This window comes from Notechis scutatus, chromosome 8, assembly GCF_049901735.1.
Source record: "Notechis scutatus isolate UNSWTSFEM ecotype Mainland chromosome 8, rNotScu1.2, whole genome shotgun sequence".
Classification (NCBI taxonomy): Eukaryota; Metazoa; Chordata; class Lepidosauria; order Squamata; family Elapidae; genus Notechis; species Notechis scutatus.
In genome coordinates this window covers 1617987-1642799 of record NC_142016.1, presented here as the reverse complement: position 1 = coordinate 1642799, position 24813 = coordinate 1617987, and the positions used below count along the sequence as shown (strand labels likewise).

Here is a 24813-nt window from a genome sequence, read left to right as displayed (position 1 = left end):
GGTGACTTCGGCCCGCCCAACTTACTTGCTGAGCTGGAAGTCGGTCCCTCGGACGAACCGGAGCTTTTCCAGGGGAACACCGATGCTCTCCAGCATTGCCTTAATGACCGCCTCGTAATACTGAGTACGCAATTCCAGAAGTTCCCACGGAGCCTTCATGTTGTCTAGGTAGGCATGGAGATCAGCGAACAGGATAGTCACCTGAGAGACAGAGGGAGGTGGGGGGGGGCATATGGGCTTCCGTCTTTGTGGTTGGGCAAGGGGAGGGGATGTCTCTTCCCTTGCCCCCCCCGGGGGGGGAGGTGAGTCTATGAAGTCAGAAGATCCCCCTACTCTTAAAGCCAAAACCAGAAGGACAAGGCGACCACTCTTCTTAATCCACCCGAAAGTAGGCAAAAATTACAAGGTTAGACCCCACCCCACCCCACTCTGGGCAGTTCTGGGGCCAGAAATGGGTTTTCCTCTGATTCCCACTGGTTGCCTTGTACCGAAAAATTGAGGGAAGGCTAGCCTTGTTCTCTCCTCCAAATCCTCAGAGAGAAAACGGAGGGGATTCAGAGTCAAGGACTGTTCACCTTGAAAGCTCTACAGTCTACCAATCTCACACTGCACTCCCACCACCATCTACTGGACTGAGAATCCTTAAAGGCTTCACCCTTCCTGAAACCTAAAGAAAAATCACAATCCCATCTATTCTATATAGCCGCCCAATGATCACGGTCATTACCAACTGCAGAAATTCTACCTGATGGATAAAAACCCTGAGAACAGAAGGTGATTTGGAAATTAGTTCCCAAGAATTTAGGATTCCCTTGTAGTTGTAAGTTTCGGGTCACAGGTTAAATAGTTTGGCCGAAGGAAATAAGATGACCGTGCCCGCTAAGTCAACAAGAATCCGTATCAAGGTACAGAGCATTCTTCCGCCTCTTCTTCCCTTCCCACCCTAGAGAAACAGCTTGGTGTGATGTGTCTAGTGACCCAGAGTCATACATGGGGAGAGGTCCAAGGAGACACATTAGGACAGCGTTTCTCGACCTTGGCAGCTTCAATTCCCAGAATTCCCCAGCCAGCTTTGTGTATGTCTCCCTCTCCAGGGGTCTCCAATATCCCAGGGGGCCTCCAGACGGCTACGGTGGCAACAGCCACATGACTCTCCCGACAACCCAAAGCAAAGGCAGAGTTGGCTCAACCTCACAGCCAGCCTTGAGGAAGTCTGCGATCTTGGACATGGGCACGAAGTAGGCAATGTGAGGCTTGCCCGTTGTGGCTGTCCCCCAGTAAATCTTCAGCTCCCGCTCTTTCAGGATGGCTTTCAATTTATCCTCTCCAAGAACCTCCTGCAAACAAATAGGACTGTTTAGAAGGTCTGCTGGGAGGAGAGATTTTACCGAAAGTCAAGATTAAATGCCTTGAAGCAGCAGATCTCTTCTCAAGGCCAGCAGCATCCACAAAAAACCAAGACCTGCAGCACAGGAAGTAACCAAAGCTGCCCGGAAGCCCAAAGGACCCCATCGTGGCTCTTCCCTGCCAGGCTCCAGAATGACACCTTGTGCTGAGCAGAGAACTTGCTGCCAGCCTTGCCAGACTAAATGCGCTCTCTTGAGATAAGGGATTTAGGAAGGAGGCCAGGTCTCCGTTGTTTCCTCCCCTCCAGGGACTCCAAGCTAGCCATTCCTACCTCCCCCTCCCCACTTCAGCCACAGATTCCACCACATTCCCTGGTCCCTGCAGAGAGCAAGAAGTGAGGCAGCCATTATCTTGATCAGCCCTTCAGCAGACAAGCAGCAAAATCAGGGAAGGCTGCTCATGGCATTTCTGCGTTCTGTCCTCCTCTAAAATGAGGACCCAGATTGTTGGGGGCCATATGCTGACTCCGTAAACCACTTAGAGAGGGCTGTAGAGCAGTGTGAAGTGGCATATAAGTCTAAGTGCCATGGCTATAAAAGAAGCTAACAATATGGCTAATCCTCTGAGGCCACAGCAGTCCCGTTCATTCTCTCCCACAAATCACTTCACATTTTATTCCCCTGGAAATTCAAAATTCCAGCTGAAAGACTCGGCCCAAGCAGCCTATTATCATATTATTATACCTTCAGAAGCCTAAGAAAAAACATTATTAAAAGTACTTGATGTATTTGAAGTATTTCCAAACGAAATCACTACCGAAGAATCCTGGTAAGAGTTCCTGTTAAGCAGCCAAGCACTTTGGCTGCTGAGCGTATTTATTTTGGCCATTTTTATTCTTTTTTTTTTTTTTAATGCTCCTTATTGCTTTAGTTTTTATACTTTTGAAATCGTAGGCCACCCAGAGTCACGGATCGGAGGGGCGGCTCCAGAAACTGAACGGGGGGGATGAAGAATGAGGCCCGTCATTCTGGCTCAGGGCTGGCAGCCCCCCAGGAATTAAGGGCGGATTCCTTCCCGCCCCGCCAGGTACCTGCAAGTTCCGGGTGACGAGGTGAAGCTTCTCCCGGGCTGTCAGTTCACCGTCCCCCATGGTGACTCCCCGCCAGCTGCTGCCTGACTCTCTCGGCGGCCTCCCGAGCCTGGAACCCAACGAAACGGCCCTGAGTGCCGGGGAGGGACGCGCGGGGAGACGGGCGCCCGTCCGCAGCCCCAGCCAGCCCGGGCCCTTCCTCACGCGGGGGCAGAAGGGGAAGCGGGCGAGGCCAGGGGATTCCGGGCCCACCCAGGGCCGGGGACGCGCCCAGAACCCAGGCCGCCCTCCCTCCCTCCCTCCCGGCCTCCCACTCTCGCCGCCGCAGTCCCCGGGCGCCTCCGGGAAGGCCGAGCGGGAGGCGGGATGCCCGGCCGGCGGGGCCGAAGGCGAGGCAGCGCACCTGGCGCAGGCCGGTCTGCCAGCTGCGTCCCGCCGGGCGGCTCTCCACGCGTCACGCGGGCTGCCGCTCGGCGCTCCTCGCCTCGGCCTGGCGCCTCTTCCGCACGAGCACCGAGAGGCCGATCGGCGCCGCAGGGACGGGAGGGGGCGTGGCCAGAGGGCGTGGCCAGCGCCTCTCCGGCGAAGATGGCGGCGGGTGAGTTGCCCGGGGCGGCTGCTGGGGGCGGGAGGGGCGCGCCTGGGCCTCTCGCGAAGAGCAGCCGGGCGGTGGGCGACGCGGCTCTCGGCCCGGGGATGCCTTCGTGGTGGCTCGCTGAGGGGCTTGAGCTCGGTGGGGGCAGCTCTCCTGCCGCTCCTCTTGCAGGAGGGGGAAGGCCCTGCCGGGGGGACGGACTTCCGGGAGTATTCTGGGATGGGCGGAGAGGGGCGTGGCGAAAGGCGAGCGGGGGAGGTGTAACCATAGTAACACGGGAGGCCGAAAGAGAAAGCGAAAGGAAGCGGGCGGGGCGGGGAGGGCTGCGGCGGAAGGAGGGAGGCTGGAGAAGAAACGGGCTGGAATGAGGCGGCTTCTCGGTGGCCTTTAAATCGGTTCCGTAAAGATGGGACTGGGGGTCACCACCTGTGGGTTAAGAAGTACTTAAATCAGAGGTCTCCAAACTTGGCCCCTTTAAGACTTGTGGACTTCAACTCCTAGAATTCCTCAGCCAGCTATCCTCAGCCAATCAGCTATGGTGGCTGGAGAATTCTGGGAGTTGAAGTCCACAAGCCTTAAAGTGATGTCTACTTTTAAAAGTCTATGCCTAGCATTTGTTCTGCCATGATTACATTTCCCTAATCAAATAATAGAAAGGAAAGTCATAAACCTACTAACTTTAAAAAAATTAGTAAAATTTAAAATAGCCCACTGATAAGTGGACAGAAAGCCCAGAAACACACACAATGATAGCTTCCAAATATTAAACAGGAATTCATTCAGCGACATTTGAATTTTTAGCATCATCACAAATGTCTCTGGCATATCCCCTGGGCCTTCCTAGAAAGATGGTAGCAGTATTTTTGACAGTATACCAGAAGCAAATGACTGTGGTGTAGAGACAGCATCCCCGGAAGCTTTGATGCTGGTCAGGGTCAACTGCGTTTTGCCATTCAGAGGGGTTAACTGCATCCACTGTGGCTGCCATTTTATTATTAGTGAACCACCCAATGACAATTCACAATATCCAAGTAGACCCTGAAAGTGTATTGTTTTGTTAGAAGCATAATTTAATTGCCATAAACAGTTTATTTTATTGAATGTTGGTTTTGAAATTTTTTGGTGTAAACAAGACACAGTTCAATAGAAATACTGTATCTTCCTTGTAGAGTGGTTATGACTCCCATAAAATTAGGGCTTTGATGCTGAGAATACTTTTCCTATTATATGGATTGCATTACGAGTAGTCCTTGACTTAACAACAGTTCATTTAGTGACCATTTGGAGCACTGAAAAAAGAGACTTTTTTAGGGGACTGTAGGCTAAAACATATAAAGAAGGATCGCTGGAATTGGGTGTATCTGGTTTAATGGAAAAAAAAAAAGGGTGACATGATAGCAATGTTCCGATATCTCAGGGGTTGCCACAAAGAAGAGAGTCAAGCTATTCTGCAAAGCACCTGATGGCAGGACAAGAAGCAACGGGTGGAAATTCAGCCAGGAGAGAAGCAACCTAGAGTTAAAGAGAAATTTCCTGACAGAACAATAAACCAGTGGAACAACTTGTCTCCAGGAGTTGTGGGTGCTCCAGCACTGGAACTTTTCAAAAAGAGATTGGACAGGCATTTGTCTTAAATGGTATAGGGCAGGGGTGCCAAACTCACAGCCCGTGGGCCAGATGCATCATGCACTGGCCACGCCCATCCCCGGTTTAGCGAAGGCGGGGAAAGTCATGGTACATCATGTGACAACAACGTGAAGCTACAAGTTTGACACCCCAGGTATAGTGTTTCCTGCCTAAGCCAGGGGGTTGAACTAGAAGACCCCAAGGTCCCTTCCAACTCTGTCATTCTGTTCTGTTAACTCATGACTGTTTTTCACACAGCTGTTGCAGCATCCCTGTGGTCACCTGATCAAAATTTAGCCACTTGGCAACTGACTCACACTTATGACAGTTGCAGTGTCTTGGGGTCATGTGATCACCTTTTGCAACCTTCTGGGGAAGACAGATTCATTGAACAACTGTGTTACTACAACAACAGTCTTTATTATAGGTCATGGACCAGTACCACAAACAAAAGCATTAAAAATAATACTAAAAACAAAAATAATGTGGTGGATTATCAACGGGCAGTTAAAGTTTGCCTAATTTTACATATAACAGCAAAATTTGGTCACATTCAAAGAAACTACTTTGTACTTTGTACAGATACAATATACAATAGCAGATGCAGTAGCAGTAGTTGCACATAAAAAGGCCGATATTTTCTGGATATTTTATTAGATGAGGTCTTCTAAATTGAATATGTGAGTCCTTATTAGAAGATGCAGTATTGCAGCTATAGTTTCAATGGCCCCTTGTCCACAGGGACACAGTCTTGGCTCATAGGGTATTTTTTTGTATTGGCCCTCCAAAACTGCTGTGGAAAGTGCGTTGCTAAGGTTTGTGCCCTTTGGGCTTTGGGGATGGTTATTTGATATAAATACCTTGTTGCTTTAAAGCAGTGGTTCCCAACCTTTTTTTCGCCCCGCACCCCTAAAGAAATTTCACTCGAACCTCGCACCCCCTGAAATTTAGACTTTAGGAACTACTGAACGCATTAAATATATGGTAGGATTGAATCTTTTCAGCTATGTATGTTACGGCCACTAAATAACGATACTTAACTCTAAAATGAAAACAAAGTTAATCCATTGCATAATAAATAAAAATGCCAACATATAGCCAATATCCTATTATTTACCTGGACTTTTCTTGCACCCCCTGGAATATCGTCTCGCACCCCCAGGTTGGGAACCCCTGCTTTAAAGGGAGGAGTCTGATTGCTCAAGCATTCTTGGGAAGACCAGCTGAATCTTGTTCAATTTCCAGATCTTTAATATATTATCTAAGTGCACTAAGTGCACACTCATACCCCATTATTAAAAGAACTTCCCTGGATAGAACTGTGTTACTAAACAATTGAAGAGATTCACTTAACTCTGGCAAGAAAGGTTGTAAAATGGGGCAAAATTCACTTAGCAATGCTTACAACAGAAATATTGGGCTCAATTATGGTCATAAGTTGAGGACTACCTGCAATTGAATATCATATGACAAATAATATAGAGTGTCAAGTCACATAGATCTTTATTGGGACGCTGTCATTCCCGTGGGGAGGGGTTAATTCTAACTTTCTAACCATTTATAATAGCTATATTTGCGTCAACATTGGTTACTTTAATCCTGGATTCACACAGTGCACTAAGCCATAACATAACCACAATATCTGGGTTCGTGTAACTTAGTTATTTGCAAAACTAAGATTAAACATGGTTAGCATACTTGTACCAATACATCCTTTAAAATATCCATATGGTATTGTTGCTTATATCAGTAAGTCATATAAAAATATTTCTTCTTTCAAAATGTCTTTTAAAAAATGCAATTTTATTTTTTAAAACCATTTATACCTTTGAATTGGTATTGACTCCTAGCGACTGCCTGAACATGACTATGCAGTTTTCTTAACCAGGTTTTTCAGAAGGGGTTCCCCACGGCCTCCTTCCTAGGACCATGAGGAATGGCTTGCCCAAAGTCTCCCAGCTGGCTTTGTGGCTAAAGCAGGACTAGGACTCATTCTCCAGTTGCTAACCTGATCCCTTAACCACGACCCCAAACTGGCTCTCCTTTAAATACAGCAAAGTGTTGCACTTCTTTTAAAAAATACAGAAAGTCCTGATATACTAAGGCAGGGGTGTCCAACCTTGGCAACTTTAAGACTTGTGGACTTCAACTCCCAGAATTCTCAGCCAGCAGAGCTGGCTGAGGAATTCTGGGAGTTGAAGTCCACAAGTCTTAAAGTTGCTAAGGTTGGACACCCCTGTACTAAGGGGTTAAAGTAGCAGTTTTCTTACCCTTACGTCTTGATCTTTTTGTCACTGGGCTGCTTTTTTCTTCTTCTGTTTTCTTCATATTGTTTTACTTCCTCTTGTATATAGACTTTCATCAATCATCAGAATCTGACCTACAGGTGAAGCCTAAGGAAATCACCTCCACTCCCTTTAGGGCTACCTGTTCAGGCTACCTATTGAAACGGTAAAGGAAGTCTATAGGAAGTCTGCAGCTCGGTGAGGTTAACTTATTAGTCTAGTGCAGGGGTGTCAAACTCATGTCGTCATGTGACGTATCGTGACTTTTTTCCCCCTTCGGTAAATTGGGGATGGCGTGGCCAGTGCATTACACATCCGGCCCACTGGCTGCAAGTTTGACAGCCCTTTTCTAGTGCAAGAATTATAAGCAGTAAGCAAGTGGCTTGCCTTTTAATTTGCACGATGAAGCCTCCTTCCAAGTACGTGGAATCTCAGGGGAAGAGGAGAAAAGCCGTGCTTGCACTTCCTCAGAACCAAGAATCCGGGCAGTTGGAGACCACTTTGATTGAAACAGGGCTTTGGTTGTAAGATTATCCTTCCTTAGCCTTTAACCTGGAGAGCGGAAAGTGGGATCCTTCAAATATAGTGGGCAGAAAAAGAGCATTGGGTCAAGTCGCAGTCTCTGCTTCTGTAGCAGTTTCTTAAAGTTGCTTTCTCCAATGTTTTAGGTTCCAGGAGCAAGAGGCATTTAGAAGAGGCGTGTGAAGAAGGCGGCTCAGCAGACGCGAAAAGACGATGCTCTGTGACCTGCAGGTGCTCCTCCTCTCAGGCACATTCTCTCAGCAGTGGAAGAGCAGCTTCTCCAGGCACTTTCCTGAGCAGCAGTGAATGCCTGGATAATGACTTGGATGATGCCATCCTGGCTCGTTCTGATGAGGAAAAGCCAGATTCTCCCACCGGACTCTCTCGTGAAGCTGAGGATGAGCTCATAGCAGAGGATCTGGAAACCTCCCCATGTTTTGTAGCAGTGGAAGTAACTAGATATGAGGATGTGAAGAGTGGTAGCCTTTTAGCTTGTCCTGAATCTGCACAGCCTCTGAGGGCTCTGGATGAGGTTGAAAGCACAAAACCTCTTCCTCAGGCCAGTTCTTCAGCCAGCTCAAGTGAGGGGGCTGTTTTCACGAATGATTTGGAGAAGTCCTTGAATAAGAGCTCTCAAAATCAAGTAGAGTTTGGTGCAAATTACAATAGTCTTAGGATTCCAGAAGCTGGTTCAGACGTAACAGCTTCTTTGAATCTGGAGAGAGGTCTGTCTGGAAAAATAGATAACGAAGCAATAAAGACGGAGACCAATGATTTGCCAGTAGGAAGCCAACTAGTGGCTGAACAGGAATCATTTGGTGCAGTGGCTGAACAGTCCTCAGGGAGAGAGACTTCCTTAAGTTACAAGCAGCTAAGAGGCACGAATTCAAGCAACCCTCTACCTGACTTGCATGCAGTATTCACTCATGTCAATGGCCAAAGAAAGGATTGTGTGGAAGTTCCTGATGTTAAAAAAACAAATAGGTCAGAATACCTTCCCACTTCCCCTTTTTCCAGTGATATGCTGTTAGGCGGGCTTTCTCAAATCACGTGGAGTTTGGCATGTATCTTGTTTTTCCCTGCTTTCTGCAGGTTATGGATTGAGCTGGTTAATCTTCAGAACGTGGAAATGCGTTTGAGGACCTTGTATGTGTGACATACGCTGGGCTTGTTTTCCATCCCTTTGCTTCCCACTAGATGGTAGTGGGCACCAAACTTTTACTATGGAAGACAGATTCCATGTCCAGGTTGAGTCCCCTCTTTTCCTCTTTGGTTTGGAAGCAGTTAACATGTTTCAGTTTTCTTTTAAATTTTATTTTCCTCTTCCCCCTACTCCCCCAAATCCCAGTTTTTTCCCATTAATATAAGAATGTTTCCTGTTTGAAGTATGACACAATATTTTTCTTTTAACAGTTGAGAGTCTTCATCCTGCAGAGGGCTAAAAGCTTGTACTTCCTCAAAACCAACATCTAAGCTATTCAAGATAACTTGCATATGTCTGATGCTAGGCAGTGGTATCTACTCATAGCCCTGATTGTTATTTTTTTACAAATTGTGGATGGTATGAAAGCATGCCTTGTTGGCCATCTGATGCTGCTTTAGATATCTGTTTAGATCAGAGATGAGGCTGTTCTCTGTCACCAGAAATGGAAGGGAATAGAAGGAGATAGGTCCATCTCTTCTAGCCAGAAAGCAGGGCTTAGAACCTGGGTGTGCAACCTTTTGGCTTGCCTGAGCTCGTTGAGTGAAGAGGAATCCTCTTGGACTGCATATAAAATATATAACATGTATATTAACATAGTTAATGTATATTAACTATGATATTAAAAGTTTACAATCTTGTGGGGGCATATTACTAGCTGTCCAGGACCGCATGCAGGTCAGGGGTTGGACACACCTGGCTTAGAGTTTCTTTGTCAGAGGGGAAGCTGTTCTCTTTAGTCTTACATGTCGTCTTCTGGAGTCTACAAGGCTTCTAGAGTATATGATGCTAATCTCCCCTGCCTGGACCTTGACAAGTTAGGCGACGAGCAGTATCAAGTGGCTAATGTTCAGCAGATTGAAAGAATATTTATGCATGCATAGAGATGTGATGATGATGATGACAGAAAAGAGAGACAAATTGGTTGTGGGACAAATGCTGCCAGAGTGGTACAAAACTAGGAGGAGGTCACTCATCCCAGTGGCTGGTAAGGTAATACACAACACCCAAGTGGCTATTAGCCATCAACGCTCCAGGATAGTAATTTGGAAGACTGACCTGGAAGCACTGACCTCCCCAGGTCTCGGTGGGGACAAGCCCCCCATGTCTGCTTTTGCTTTCAATGGAATAGTGGCAGGAGGGTCTGAGGAAGTTGGGTGTGCAGGGATTTTAATATTTTTGGCACAGCCTCAAGTTATATATAAAGAAGATATGAACTGGCCTAGCGATGCCCAATGGGCGGTTGAGAAACGGGACAGGTTTGGTTGCACTTCATGTACACAGGGTGCAAGCATGCCAGTCCTTTTACTCCTTCTGACGTTATGTTTGTTCCAAAGCAAACCCATAGATGATCAAAGTGATGCAAAAAGACAACCTACTTTGTTTGTAAGGAGTTAGTAAAGTCTTCCAGAAGTCCATCTAACGGATTTTGTTCCTCCCTGTTTCTGCCTATTCACAGGCAGGAAGTGTCTAAAGAAGCAAAGAGGAAGCTACAACCTTCAATTTGTCAACCCCTGAGCAGTACGGAAGACTCCATTTTGTGTGTGGAATCAAGGTACAACCCACAACAGCCATTCTTCTAGAGATTCAGTCCAAGGAGAAGATCAGACTGCGTAACGTTCCCTCCCTCTTAGTGGCTCCCAACCTTCTGGGCACCAGGGACCGGTTTCTTGGAGAGAGATTTCTCTGTGGACCAGAGAGGGCGTGGTTTTACATACTGCCTGCATCCCGTGGATGGGGCTTTGGTTGTTTGGGTAGCCCTGGTGCCAGTCCATGGACTGGGGGTTGGGGATCCCTGCTCTATCTGTACAATACATATCAGAACCTGTTCAATATTGAACTTAAAAAAAAAAGTTGAAAACATGCTAACCTGGGCCATAACAATTCAGTAGAATTGTTTGAAGAATCCCAATGGACAGTAGGGTGTTTTTTTCCCCTGTACATTGCTCACCATGGATGTCACAGCCCAACTGCTAGACTTCCTTATCAATATAACCGGGGTGAGTAATGAAGGTACTTCTAGCTGTCATGTTTCTCCTACCAATGGAGTGGCTAGCTGTGGTAGCAATCCTAACTTTCAGAATCAGTTCTGAATGGAGAAGTGCTCACCAATCCCCATGACCAACGGGGACTCACTGGTGGCATGATGCAGCCCAGGCTTCAGGCATTGGAGATGGATGCCAAGTGAAAGTCGGTCTATTCAGAAAAATCCTTGCCCACAGCTCTGGTTGTTTTGGACTGATACAGAATTGGGCATATGAAGACCAGGAAAAGAGATAAATGATGGATGGTGATGGCAAAGTAAACAGACCAACAGACCAGAAAACTACAGACCAATCATCCTAACATCAATTCCTGGGAAGATACTGGAAAAAATAATCAAAAAACAGATTTGCTAACATCTAGAAACAAAGTTATAACTAAAAGTCAGCACGTTTTTTTTAAAAAACAGATCATGCCAAATCAATCTTATTTCATTCTTTAACAAAGTGACTAAGTTATTAGACTAGTTAAATGCTGTGGATATTATATATTTAGACTTCAGCAAAGCATTTGACAAAGTAGACCATACCTACTTCTTGGTAAGCTACAAAAATTTGGGATAGACACCATCACCACCAGATTGGATTTGTAACTGGCTGACAAACTGTACTCAAAAAGTAGTTTTAATGGTACTACATCTACATGGAAGGATATAAGCAAGCAGTTGGCACCACAAGGTTCCATCTTAAGTCCAGTTCTCTTCAATATCTTCATTAATGACCTAGATGAGGGAATAGAAGAACTCATCAAATTTGCAGGTGACACTAAGGTGGCAGGAATAGCCAACATCCCAGAAGAAAAACTCAGGATCAAAAAAGATCTTGACAGACTTGAGCGATGGGCCCTATCCAACAACATGAAATTTAATGTGGAGAAAAGCAAGGTTTTACACCTGAGCAGGAAAAACAAAGGTACAAGTACAGATCAGGTGAAACCTGGCTCAAAAAGAATAACTCTGAGAGGCACCTGCGAGTCCTAGCAGATGATCACTTAAACATGAGCAGTGTGCAGTAGCAGCCAAAACTTAATACAATCCTTGGTTGTATAAACAGTAGCAGAGAATCAAAATATTAGTAGCCCTTTATAAAGGCCACACCTGGAATACTGCATCCAGTTTTGGTCACCACATTACAAAAAAGATGTTGAGATTTTGGAAAAAGTGCAAGATGATGAAAGGCCTGGAGACAAAAATATATGAAGAACAGTTGCTGGATTTGGCTTTGGCTAGTCTAGAGAAAAGAAGGAGTAGGTAGGACATGATAGCAGTCTAACAGTATTTGAGGGGCTGCCATAAAGAAGAGGGGGGGGGTCAACTTATTTTCCAAAGCACCAGGAGGCAAGACAAGAAGCAATGGATGGAAACTAATCAAGGAGAGAAAGAACCTGGAATTAAAGAGAAACTTCCTAACAGGACAATTAACCAGTGGAACAGAACAGTTGTCTTCAGAAGTTGAGGGCACTCATCACTGGAGATTTTTAAGAAGAGACTGGACAATCACTTGCCTGAAATGGTATAGGATCTCCTGCTCCAACAGGGGTGGGGGGGCTGGACTGGAAAACCTCAGCTCTCTTCTGATTCAGGGAAGGGTGGTTGCTGGGAAAGATGCTGGCAAGTGGGCCTTGCTGTGATACTGGTTGTGACTGGAAGGCAGTAGCGAAGAGACTACTAGGCAAGCTGGTGAGATGTGTGGCATTGGGGGCTGTGGGGTGAAAAGAAGAAGTGGCTTGCCCTGTCTGAACATTGTTTTCTCTGAAATCTAGGACAACCAAAGTGCTCTGAGTCCCATTTCTGATGAATCATGGCTTACGCTCTGGTTCAGCAGAATTTTTGGAACTGAAGTGCTTGGTTCCTATTTCAGAGTAAGGGATTTTTTTCCCATTTATGCACACCCTGGGGAGGATTCTAGGCAGCTTTTGGATAGGAAATGGACAATGTGTCTGCTGTGCTTAGTGCCTGGCAGTCGGTGTCCCCATCCAGCAGAGATTCAGTGTAAAAGTCAACATTCAGTGGCAACCGTGCTCAGTAGGCTCCCCTCATCTACCAGGTAAACATGTAACTGGAGAAATTCTGCCCTGCCTGAAAACACATCCTCCAAAACAGGTGGAGATTAGAAAGAATTCCCAGGGAGAATATGCATCAGAATTTTATTAGAATGAGTTAGAACCTGAAGCAAAATAATAATAATAATAATAATCTATTGTGTCCCGCCTCCAAGAGAATTTAAGGTTGAAGATAAACACTGAAGCATTTACAGTACATGGACAGGATGAAATGTATACCCAGAAAAGATGTGACTTTTTCCTTCTCTCTTTCACTGTGTCAAAGGAAAACCAAGATTAGAGAGCAATCATTAACGTTTTGTGATGGAAACATAAGCATTAGTGGTGGAAGGTAATTCCAGGAAACTCAACCTTCCTATCCCAGTTACTACTCTTCATTGGAGCTTTCTCAAGTTGGCAATTGGTTCAGACGTGGCATCGTTATCCAGATCATCCATTTCAATGTGAAAGCATCTCTTCTCAGTCATTTAACCTAAGGTCCACTTAGACCAGTGGCCCCCAACTTTTTTGAACCAGGGACCGGTTTCACGATTATTTATTCTTCCACGGACCGGTACCTGAGTAACCCGAGACTCCACCGCCATTGGGATGGCTCTTCGTTCGAAGCCGCTGCCCCCCCTTCAACGAAACTAAGGCACGAGCACCCAAACGCCGCTTTCCAACTGAAAACCCGGAAGCACTTTCCAACTGAAAACCCGGAAGCAACCGAAAACCCAGAAGCGCAGTCGAAACAAGATGTCGGCGTCCACGGACCGGTCCGGGGACTGGTGGTTGGGGACCCCTGACTTAGACAATCCACTCAGCAGAAGTTGAGAAAACAAGCTCAGTTTAAGTTTCTGTAGCAGAACGTAGGAATTGCACATAGGAGTTCACTGGCTGTGAAAAGAGATTACAGACCCAAGATGGGAGCTGTTAAGGAGGACATGTTTCAAAAAGATACTGCCTTAAATGGCTTGCTACAAATCTGCTCAGGAGCATTTATAATTTTCACAATTATGTGAATTACCTGACTAGGATTAAAGATGCATTTCTGAAATATGTGTGGTTCTTAATTTCTTGAATTTGTCAGCTGTGTGGACTCAACAATTTCACTCAAGAAACAACTCTGTTAACCTGGCCAGGACTATGTTGGTATATCCAAGTGGACTCTACACCTTTGTTACCATTGGACAGATAATGAATTTTGTTTCCTAAGTGAAGGACTTTGCAACTCTCTCTGGTCATAATGTCACTTTCAGCCCATTTTCCAATCATCAAAATTATTTTAAATTTTATTTCCAGCTTAGTTTTAGTTGTCTTGCCAAATTTTGTCATCTGCAAATTCGATGAAAAATGGGTACGAGAGTTGGAATACTTTGGGCGCTCCAAAAATGAGATTCTTTAGTGCAGTTTTTTGAGCCAGCTATGTATCCAAATAAATGTCATGCATTAGACCAATGTGGCAGGTTATTGATCTATTATTCTTTCCACATGCCAATACAATCTCAAAAATGACCCTTATTCCCCAGAGGCCCTAGGGCAACTACCTATGGCAGTGGGAAGACCTGCCCAAAAGCAGCGAGTGCTAAGAATCACCAGGTTAAATCAGGCTGACTTTGGAGTTTGGACATAGGAACGGTCAATATTCAAACAATGAAAACGGATGCTCGACTAGAAGAACTGCTGATTGAACTCAACAATATGCATTGGGATATCTTTGGATTATGTAAAACACAATGAAATGGTGAAATTTTTGTTGAACTTGATAGAGGACTTGGGCACTTACTATACACTAGAGGTACTGAAGATGGACGATATGGCAGAATTGGTTTTCTCATCAACCAAAAGCTGAAAGACTTGTAGTAAAATTTGGAAGTATATCAGACAGAGTAGCCCAATGCATCATTCAATTGAACAAACAATACAAACTTCAAATCATCCAAACTTGTGCATGAACCATAAGCTATAGTGATGTTGAGGTTGAAGAGTTTAATGATGATGTGGCCTGCCTTCAAGACAAAAATGCCGATACAAAACACTAATGGGTGACTTTAATGGAAGAATAGGAAGAACAATACCTGGAAAAAAGCAACTGGCCCTATGGAAGTAGTGGGTGAGATAATCGAGGTTACAGATGGACAGGAACTTTATATCATGAACACATTTTACAGGAAAAGATCTAGCACAAAATGGATATGGAAGAATCCATCTGGGTACACAAACGAAATTGACTACATTGTGTCGTCATAAAACCATATCATGCAATTGTACTGTTATCAATCATTTTAATGGAAGTGATCATAGAATGGCATGAGCTAAAGTGAAGATAGACTGTAGTAAAGAATGTATGAAAATGATAAAGACATCATGAAAAGCAAAAAGAATGATAAGCTCTTAGAGGAAAACAGCAATTAATCTATCAAATTGCTGTGTTCTATTGCAAGATTTGGAAGATTATGGACCCATTATGGACCAAAATGGACAAATAGTCAAAAACATCCTTGAATCTGCTACATCTATAGCATCGCCGGACAACACTTTGTATAGTCAAAAATATCTGATGGAACTATTAATTTAATGAAAAACTGAGGGACAATGAAGCATACTGGAAGTTTCACTAATAAACTGGAGTACGTTGAACTTTTCAAGACCATAAGAAAACATATCCAAGAAGAAACATGTCAGTTTAACGTGAAACCTGTAAAAAAGGCAATTGAAGAAAACAAAGAGATTAATAGAGCAAAATACAATCTTATAAATACAAGAAATAAGGTTTTTGCATTAAAATATAAAGATGGCTCTGTGTGTAGAACAAGACAAGAATTGTTAAGAAATAATTGGAAAGTTCTATTCAGAGCTATACAAAGATCAAGATCGCTCAAAAGTAACAACACCCACAAAATAGGAAATGCCAGATATCCTGATGGAGGAAGTATCAAAGCATTAAAATTAATTAAAAATGGCAAAGCTTCAGGAAATGACTGTGTTACGGTTGAAATGCTAAAAGCTAGTGGTCATAGTTTACACAAGATACTAGAAAAAGCTGCAAAACTATACTCAAGATGCCTCAGAGAAGAAAAAATACCTGATGCATGGAAAAATACTGAAGTAATTCTTACACACAAGAAAAGGGCCCAAAATGATTTAAAGAACAATTGCCCAAAAAGCCGCCTTTCAGTCATCTACAAGGTTTTCACCAAGATAATAATAATATTGAGAACATTAAATGATGCACAGCCAAAGGAGCAGGCTAGGTCCAGAAGTGACTACAGTACAATAGATCATATCCACGTTCTTCAGCACAAGTGCAACATACTTCTGTGCATAGCTTTCATTGACTGCGAAAAGGCATTTTATTCAGTATTCCAGCAAGCAATAATTAAGGCATTCTGCAACCAAGGCGTTGACATTTTACATAAAGTTACTACAATCAATATATGAAAAAAAACAATGGCAACAATTTGACTTAATGATTTTCAAGTGGAAATCAACATAAAACAAGGTGTACAACAAGGTGATACAATATCACCTATCCTTTTCTCAGCTTGCCTTGAAGAAGCATTTTGCAAACTAGACTGAGTAAAAAATGGAATAAAAATCAATGGCAGATGATCACTTAAAATGTGCAGATGATCATGATCTCGCAAGGCTGAGAAGAGCTGCAAAGACATACAAGAGCTGCACAAAGCTGGAGAGCCATTTGGCTTAAAATAAACCTGAAAAGGAGCCAGGTTATGTTTAATAAATTCACCAAAGAAAGAAATTTCTTTTATACCTGCAGAAGAACTAAATGAAGTAGACCATTACATGTACCTTGGCTCAATAGAAGGTGATACAATAAAGGAAGTTGAATGGTGTTTTAAATGTTTAATGTAATTTTCAAGAACAACAACCCCCTATGCCTGAAGATAAACGTTTTCGATCAGAGTGTGCTACCTGCTCTAACATGCCAGTGAAACATGGACACTAACCTTACAATCGATACGAAAGCTAAGACAAGATAGAAAGACCTGCACATGGATCAGAGAGCAATCCAAAATAGGTGATATCATCATGAGAGTCAATGAACTGAAATGGAAATGGGCTGGTCACCTAGCAAGAAGAACAGAGGTGGACCAAGGCAGTCATAAAGCGTCCATGAAACAGACCTAAAACAAGATGGATCGACGACCTCGGCAAGTGTTGTGGGCCCAGTATTCAGGACTGCATTGGTTGGAAACAGGCGGAAGAGGCCTTCATCCTACAGTGGATAGACAATGCCTAGAATGATGGTGATAAATGAAATATCATGCCATGTTGTATATTTATAACTAAATAATCAAAATCTCATGATGTATTTTTATCAGATATTTTGCTGAAGTCAGGATAAATTATTCAGCGTTCTACAATCCAGGCAATTATCAATTCAATTCAAAGATGAATTAAGAATAGTTTGACAAGATTTGTTCTTGAAAATCCATGTTTACTTCCAGTAATAAATACAAGTGTTTGGTGATTCAAATGCAGGAAGTCCTCAACTTGTAACCACAATTGGGTTTGGAATCACAGTTGTTTAGCAAAGTGGTTCTTAAGCAAGACACCATAAGACCATTTTTCTCAGTGACTGCAGTTACAGTTCTTAATAACCATACTGGTTGTTAAGCGGATGGAGCTGAAATTAGCTCCCTGCCTAAAAAGGGCAGGAAGCTCCCACCATGTACGGGCTGGAGAAAGAAAGCTCCAATTTAGTGGAAGGGAAATGCAGTTTGCAACCTTCCCTGTTGATTTCCCCACTGACTTTCTGAGGAAGCTGGCAGAGAAGATTGGGATCACATGATCTCGGGGTCCTTGGCAGCCAAGCTTAAATGTGAACAAGTTGTCCAGCATCCAGATCATGATCTTGTGATTAATGGGGTGTGTTGTGTGATCTGCACAATGTTTACAGCATCCAGAATTGCTTTTCCAGAGTGTAAAGCAGCCTTTCCAAGCCTTCGTAACTTAAAATGACCAGTCATTAGTTGGGATTACCAACACCTGAGTAGCTTGGCATCCAACATCTATTGCATTGTCCATGTATAGATCCTTCCCATCTAATGCATGTAGATTTGGTAGGGATATAAGCTTCATGGGAAAGCAAGAAATAGCAATGGCACTTAGAGAGCCCTCTCTAAATGGTTTACAGAATCAGCATCACTTTATCCGAGAGGTCTCCAAGCTTGGTAACTTTTAAGACTTGTGGACTTCAACTCCCAGTAGTTGAAGTTCAACTCCCATAGCTGGCTGGAGAATTCTGGGAGTTGAAGTCCACAAGTCTTAAAGTTACCAAGTTTGGGGATCCTGCTTTATCCGATGGAACAAGCTCCACTAGAAATTTGGATGGTGGGCCACTACTGAACTTCAGAATTCTTAAAAACAGTCAACAAAAAATGGACTTCTTATTTCATAAAAATATGGTGTACTTAAGACAGTTTTAAAGATTTTTTTAAAAAAATTTCTCTATTGTTACTTCATTTTCACTTTTTTGTACACCATCCTATGTCCTTTTGGAATTTGGCAGCATTTTAAAAAAATCAAACTCTTTCAGTTAGTATATAGGAATGCTGTTCATATATGATCCTGGAGTTTTAAATGCAAGTAAAGACACATTCCCTGACCATGTTTCTGTCAAGCCTGTGCTTTAATCCTGACGCTTCACAATTTCATGATGGAACACAAGAGTTTTTGTTAGAGAAACTTGAACAAAGGATTGCTACAGCTTTTCTTTATGATCTCTTACTGTTTTCCTTTCTTCATTGAGCAGGTGATGTACCGGCATTTTTACTTTCCTCATTTTATAGTTTATTGGCAAGTTACACTGGGAGCAACTGTTTAAATTGAATTTTCGACTGAAAATGGAGTAGACATTCACTCCATTATTTATTATTTAGAAAGGCGTTTAATGCAATGTCTTGTGAAGCAATTCATTCGTTAATACAATTTTATAAAATTTAAAATCTTTTACTTTTGGTTATCTGAAAGTAGCAGGAACAACTTCTGCGCAATTATGCCTTGCTTTAGCTGTCAAAATGTCCTAGTAATTTGCTCTTTCCTAGAAGATCATTTGTGGTACATTTGCAGATTGTTATTTTTTCCCCTCTTCTTCTAGTTTTGCAAAGCCTAAACGGATATTAATTCAAGAAGCCGACCTTGAGTCAAGAAAAGCAAGATATGTCAATGCTGTACTTAACCATGCTAGCTCGGTCCCATCACTCATAGGTAAGTGCAAAGGTAAAAGGGGAGTTGTGGGTGGCGGAAATATCACTAAGGTCAACGTGGAGATGAGCACATTCCAGGGTTCTTGGCTACCCTTTTCCACTGGGAGGAATGGGGTTTGTTCCAGAAAAGACTTCCTTTCTTGCTTCCATTTCATCCAGGCCAGACAGGTGGGTCAAGTGGCATGGAGGTTTGTCTGGAAGTTTATCCATCTTCTAATAGGGTTCTAGAATGAATTTTGCTCGTAATTTGCAGGTGAATTCACAGAATATACCTAGCTTTATAAAAGAATTAACTTGCAACATACGTTGAAATGTAAGCTAAGCAACAGGCTGGATTCACGCAATACATCCAACTTTGTTCCAACCAAGTTTCAGCATGTTGTAAGAGAATGCAGTCATTTAGTTTTTAGATGATTAGTGAACTATGTTGGACAAACTTGAGCGTGATTGCTTTATCATCCAAAGAAGAGCTTCATTACAAAATCTATCTGTAAAACTTAGTTCAGGGTGACATCACACAAAACTACCACATGATTGTTTGACTGTAATTATTGTAGACCACAGTTCACAGAATTGGTATAATCTATTATTTACCTTTTATAATTAATTTGTGATACATTGTATAATTATTGCTTCAATCCCAAAGGTCTCAAAATGGTGTACTAAATTTGTGGAAACAGGCATAGAGTTTATCCAGGGTCCTAAGGCTGAATAAGCAATGGAGATTTGGTCTCCCTACCATAAAATTCTAGCTGTGGAGCTTCAGGGGGCGCTTTGTGAGGTGGGCTGCTGCCCCTCTGGTTGAACACAGACTAACACCTGCCCTGTGCCAGCCAGCTCTTTGGTTACAATACAGGCCAGGTTAGGATAGTGTCTTGAGGACCGGGGAGCAATAAAGGGTGTGTCTCGTGTCAGGCTGTTGGGGGTTGCAGTTGCTTCTCCTGACTTGAGTTTCAATAGAAGGAGATGAGTTCGTTGTGATGGCTTATTTCCAGGTGGTTGTGTCCTTTCAGGAAGATAACAATACAGTACTTTTAATACTAGGTTCCAATTTTTCACACATATAGTACTAATAGATGTATCACTCCTGGAATATTTACCATGTATATATTAGAAAACAAGTGTAAGTGAAAGAAAAAGGATTCTGTTTTTTCCATTGTGTATTTCTGTTTAATTTGGAGAGCACTAATATTTCCATGTTAGAGTTGCTCACAGCAAAAGGATTTAGACTTATCTACCACTTCACAGTGCTTTACAGCCCTCTCTGGGTGTTTATAGAGTCAGCCTATTGCCCCTAACAATCTGGGTTCTCATTTTACCGACCTTGGAAGGATGGAAAGCTGAGTCAACCTTGAGGCTGATCAACCTCCTGGTTGTAGGCAGAGTTTGCCTGCAATTCTACAGGTTAACCAGTGTGCCACCAAACCTCTCTTGAGTGGTTCATGTGATGCTTACAGCCTGTTTGCTTATTAGCGCAGACTCACCCTTAGTGTATTAGCTAAACTGGCTTCTCTCACAGAGTTGGGTATGACTGGAGAGGAAACGGTGCTTATCTCCTTAAAATGGAGATGTTTTACACTGTGAATTCCACGTTCCAAGTTTTCCTGTGAGAATATTTTTTTTCATTGGTGTATACCTTTTACCTTAAGAATTCTCAAACTTAAGAATGATAGATGAATTTGTGTGACCCTGACACCACGAATAAAACTAATGATTTCATTGGAGTTAATTATAGAGAAGAAATATACCACATTTTAAATGATTACATTTTAATCTATGGTATTAAATAAAGCTATGATAGAACATACTTTATAAAATAGAGTCTTTTCCTTGAGAATAAAAAAGGATTGGGCCTGGCTAGTCCAGGGAAGAGAAGGACCAGGGGAGACAGGATAGCGGTCTTCCAATATTTGAGGGGCTACCACAGAGAGGAGGGGGGGTCAATCTATTCTCCAAGGCCCCTGAAGGCCAGACAAGGAATAATGGATGGAAACTGAACAAGGAGCGATTCAACCTGGAAATAAGGAGAAATTACCCTTGGAAGTTGTGGGAGCGTCATCACTTGAGACTTTCAAGAAGAGATTGGACTGCCATTTGTCAGAAATGGTATAGGGTCTCCCGCTTGGGCAGGGGGTTGGACTAGATGACCTACAAGGTCCCTTCCAACTCTGATTATCTGTTATCTGATTCATAATTTTAAATAATGATTTATTTTGCAAGGCTTTTCAAAATGCTTGGCCTTTAGTTTTAAGCTGGCCACTCTAATTTCTCATTCCATATGGATCATTATGGATCAATATTTGCTAATAGTAGCTACAGCAGAATTTTACTGCTGGCTTGTCTGTGTGCCACAGGAGCAAATCCTTGCAGGGATGGTGCACATGCTCTGAAACTTGTGCAGATTATCTGGAGCCTTGTCAGAACCCTTCTAAGCTTTATTTGGCTTAAAGCGACTGCCAGCTTGTCCAGCAGAACAGGAGATGGTAATGCCAAGAGCTTTGTGTGTCCAAGCCCTCAGGCCAGACTCTGGCTTTGCTGCAGGTTTTGCTTGGGCCAGCTAGCTGCTGGCTTCTCCAGGGAGAGCAGGGCACATGGTGAGCCCAACTTCAGTTTTGGCACTCAATCTATTCCCTTGCCAGGGTGCATCCTTGGCTTGCGGAGTCAGCTGGCTGTCAGCTTGTCTAGACAAAGGGGAAGTGGATTCTAACAGCAATCCCACTTCATTTATTCAGTTGGTTTTTATGGACATCCTCAAGAATGATTCACATAGATAAAATAACTAAAAACACTAAAAAGGTCAATAATCAAAACAGAATATGAAACGGAAAACAATTTCACTGAGGCAATTCAGTGTTGAGTCTTCAGAAGTTGTGGGTGCTCCATCACTGGAGGCTTTCAAAAAGAGTCTGAAGTGGTATAGGGTCTCCTGCTTTGTGCAGGGGTTGGACTAGAAGACCTCCAAGACCCCTTCCAGCTCTATTATTCTGTGTTATTCCTCTGACTTGTGGGGAAATGGGTCTTCCAAGCCTTACAAAAGGCAGGCAGGACTAGGGCCATTTCAGTCTTGTTGGGTGGGAGAAGATGCTCTCCTGTTGGGTGAGCAGGAGTGACTCTGCCTGAAACGCTAGTCTTCTCTTTAGGGGGAGCTATCAGCCTCGTGGCATTTTTGTCGCTGTTTGGACTTTTGTTTAATTACACTTTAATTTCCCATTTTTCCTACTGATGACTGAGAAGGTTCACACAAGTCAACATTTATTTACATCTATTTAATACTGTTTAATACTGTTAAGTTCTCTTTTCAGCACTTAGTTTCATTTGAAAGAGAGGAGCAGTGTTATTACATTGGCTGGTTCATATACTTGGACAAAACATGGCTGGCTAGTTTCTACCTCGGTCTCTTGTGTCAAACCATCCTTAAAACCTTCCTGTTTCACTTAGATAAGCCAGCATCCGAACCAAGCAAAACAAGGGAAGAGAGGGTCAGGCAGGAATCCAGCTTTGCTGTGCAAGCTCCCTCCTAATTGTCATGTTTTGGTTAATCTTCTGTTCTACTGAATTTCAGGCCCCGTCCATGAGTTGCACACGCTGGTAGATACAGTCGCATCTGAATCCAGTTACAACCACCCAACAGACTTGACCGTAAGGTACGGTGTCTCTTGGCAGAACTCGGTGGCAAGTTTTTCCTGGGAAGCAGCTTTACAGATCTTGTAGCATGTAAAAATAGGTATAATAATATCAACTTTGAGGAACTAGAATTGACTATCTTATCAGATTGGCAAAATATCCTTACTTACTCATACTGGTATTTGGGTGACAGTGTAGTTGAATAAGAGTGAGATTTATGAGTGCATATGAATTAAAGATACAAATGCCCTTTTTGAGCATTTATTTCCTGGAGGTGAACAATAATTGAACAAAACAAATTGGGAATAAAATTATACAACTGCAAAGAAAAGAGTATTTTTGTAATGTGAGTGATCATCATAAAAGTGATTATTTTAAAAAGATAATGTCTTGAAGCATCTATTTGACTCCAAGCATAGCTTTTTTATCTGAGAAAAATGTAGGGGAGGAAGAGGAAGGCTTAGGGATATACACCCTAGCAGAACGTGCAACGGTAGTCAGTCAGGCAGGCAGATATGTGAGATAAACGTTGTTGTAGTTTACACTCAGTAAAACAGATACAATGTGCTAGTTAAATAGTTTATTCCAGTAAGATTGTTAGCATAGTCAAACAGTCCATATATATCCACTAAGTTCAGTCCATCCGGGATTATTCATTAGCAAAGTCCAGTGTCAAAAAGAGGTCAGTAAACTTACAAATAATCAGTCCAGTAATATATCTCTTTCTGCAGTAGAGATATGAAGAAAATCAAACCTCTTTTCTTCGTTCAGCAATAGCAGGGAAAAACGCAGTTATCACCATCAATCCATCATTGTCAGCAATCCAGTAAAAGCCAGCAAACAGTGAGCTCTCTTGCTCCCTCTTATGGTGATTTTACAACCGTACCCAAAATACATGGTCTGCATTTAAAGTGACAAACACTATCATAGTCTATATATATTATTTTACCCAAACTAAGTTAGGTAACCATGTTATCCCTAACAGTAAGTCATGATGGTCGTAAAGCAGGTCCCCACATGACTGACCTAATAACGACCTTTTTGCAGTGACTGTTAAGTGAATGTGGCAGTCATTAAGCGGATTCATTATTTGCTATGTGGTGTTTTAGCCGAAAACCAGAAGTTTTCAGCAAAACCTTTGAAAATTGCACTCACATGAAGACAGCCACAAAATGTCAGCCAAGGATCCAAAATGCAGTCACATGACCGAGGTGTGTGTCATAACTTAAGAACCAGGTTGTAAATGCCTTTGGGGGAGGATCTGTTAGAACTTTATACAGTCACTAAGCAACCAGTCATAAGTTGAGTGTTAGTTCTATCACTCGTGAAGTGATAAACAGCAAAGGAAGCCTTTGTAATGCAATAACAATAAAAAAATCCCCTTTCTCCCAAATCCTAGGTTTGATTTTCTGATAGTGCTTTGAATTCTGATCGACATGATAGTTTTGTTGAAAGATAATCTGACACACTTCTAATATAAAAATAGTACAGTTTTCTCGCCTCCGTTGTTTTGACAATGGGTGTGGCCTGGAGGCTGCAGCTTTTGAAATGGGAATGGATAAAGTTAAAAAAGAGGAGGCAGCCAGTCTTAGGCCTAAAAGGGAGCAGAAGGCAGGCTAGGAAGAGGATCCGGCCTAGAGTTTCCATGCCACATTTACCGGTATCCCAAATTGACAAGGGAGGTGAGGGCTTCCAGGAGAAAAGCTTCCTCGGGAAAAAGGGAGAAGGGACTGTTCTCAGGGTTGGGTTGCTGCTCTTTTGTCTCCAAGTTTTGCACTGATATTTTCTTTCTTTCTTCCTTCCTTCCTTTTTTTGTAAAATGCCTTCCCTACATAGGAACTACACCAAACGGAGTCACAGCAAAACTCAGAGGTTCAGTCTCAGCCAGTGGGTTGAGCATAGCAGGCGCAACTTCGGTCGGTTTGATGGCATTCCTGATCACTTTGAGCGCAGCCCCATCCTAAGTTAGAGGAGATTTTATTCAAAGTTGTTCTTTAAATGTTTAGGTACTAGTAGTTCGATTTAATTAGTGTTTGTGCATGTTTACCATTAATATAAAGGCCAGTTTAATGTATTTGTTTTTTATTACAAATATTTGTTCACTTTGTCCTAGATCTTTTTCACTGCTGAATATTTTAGAAATATTGTGTTTTTACTATTCTATTTGATACTGCACCTTGAATATATTATAAATGTTTATTTTAAAA

General features: G+C 42.9%; 2 protein-coding genes across 6 annotated transcripts in view; one reads left to right on the top strand and one right to left on the bottom strand.

Moving 5' to 3' along the window:
- Nucleotides 1-2919, bottom strand: part of YARS1 (tyrosyl-tRNA synthetase 1) — a 20632-nt gene extending 17713 nt beyond the window's left edge. Inside the window, exons 1-4 of one of the 2 annotated variants that reach the window (XM_026673730.2) lie at nt 2841-2919; nt 2438-2546; nt 1191-1337; nt 26-201 (exon numbers count right to left, since the gene is read on the bottom strand). In XM_026673730.2, coding sequence (XP_026529515.1) covers nt 26-201; nt 1191-1337; nt 2438-2497 — 383 coding nt within the window. In that variant the 5' untranslated portion in view covers nt 2498-2546; nt 2841-2919. The remainder of the gene's footprint in view (nt 1-25; nt 202-1190; nt 1338-2437; nt 2547-2840) is intronic. The other variant, XM_087970256.1, reaches the window with a different exon arrangement.
- On the top strand, nt 2902-24813 carry S100PBP (S100P binding protein). Of its 4 annotated transcripts, none has more exons than XM_026673732.2 (6): nt 2902-3035; nt 7612-8449; nt 10126-10221; nt 18874-18983; nt 22545-22626; nt 24443-24813. In XM_026673732.2, the coding sequence occupies exons 1-6, from the start codon at nt 3026-3028 to the stop codon at nt 24573-24575; spliced, it is 1269 nt and encodes a 422-aa protein (XP_026529517.1). In that variant the 5' UTR covers nt 2902-3025; the 3' UTR covers nt 24576-24813. The 4 variants fall into 4 exon arrangements, with proteins under 4 accessions (XP_026529517.1, XP_087826383.1, XP_026529518.1 ...); XM_087970257.1 differs by having other exon boundaries at nt 2917-3035; nt 22545-22706; XM_026673733.2 differs by lacking the exon at nt 10126-10221 and having other exon boundaries at nt 2917-3035.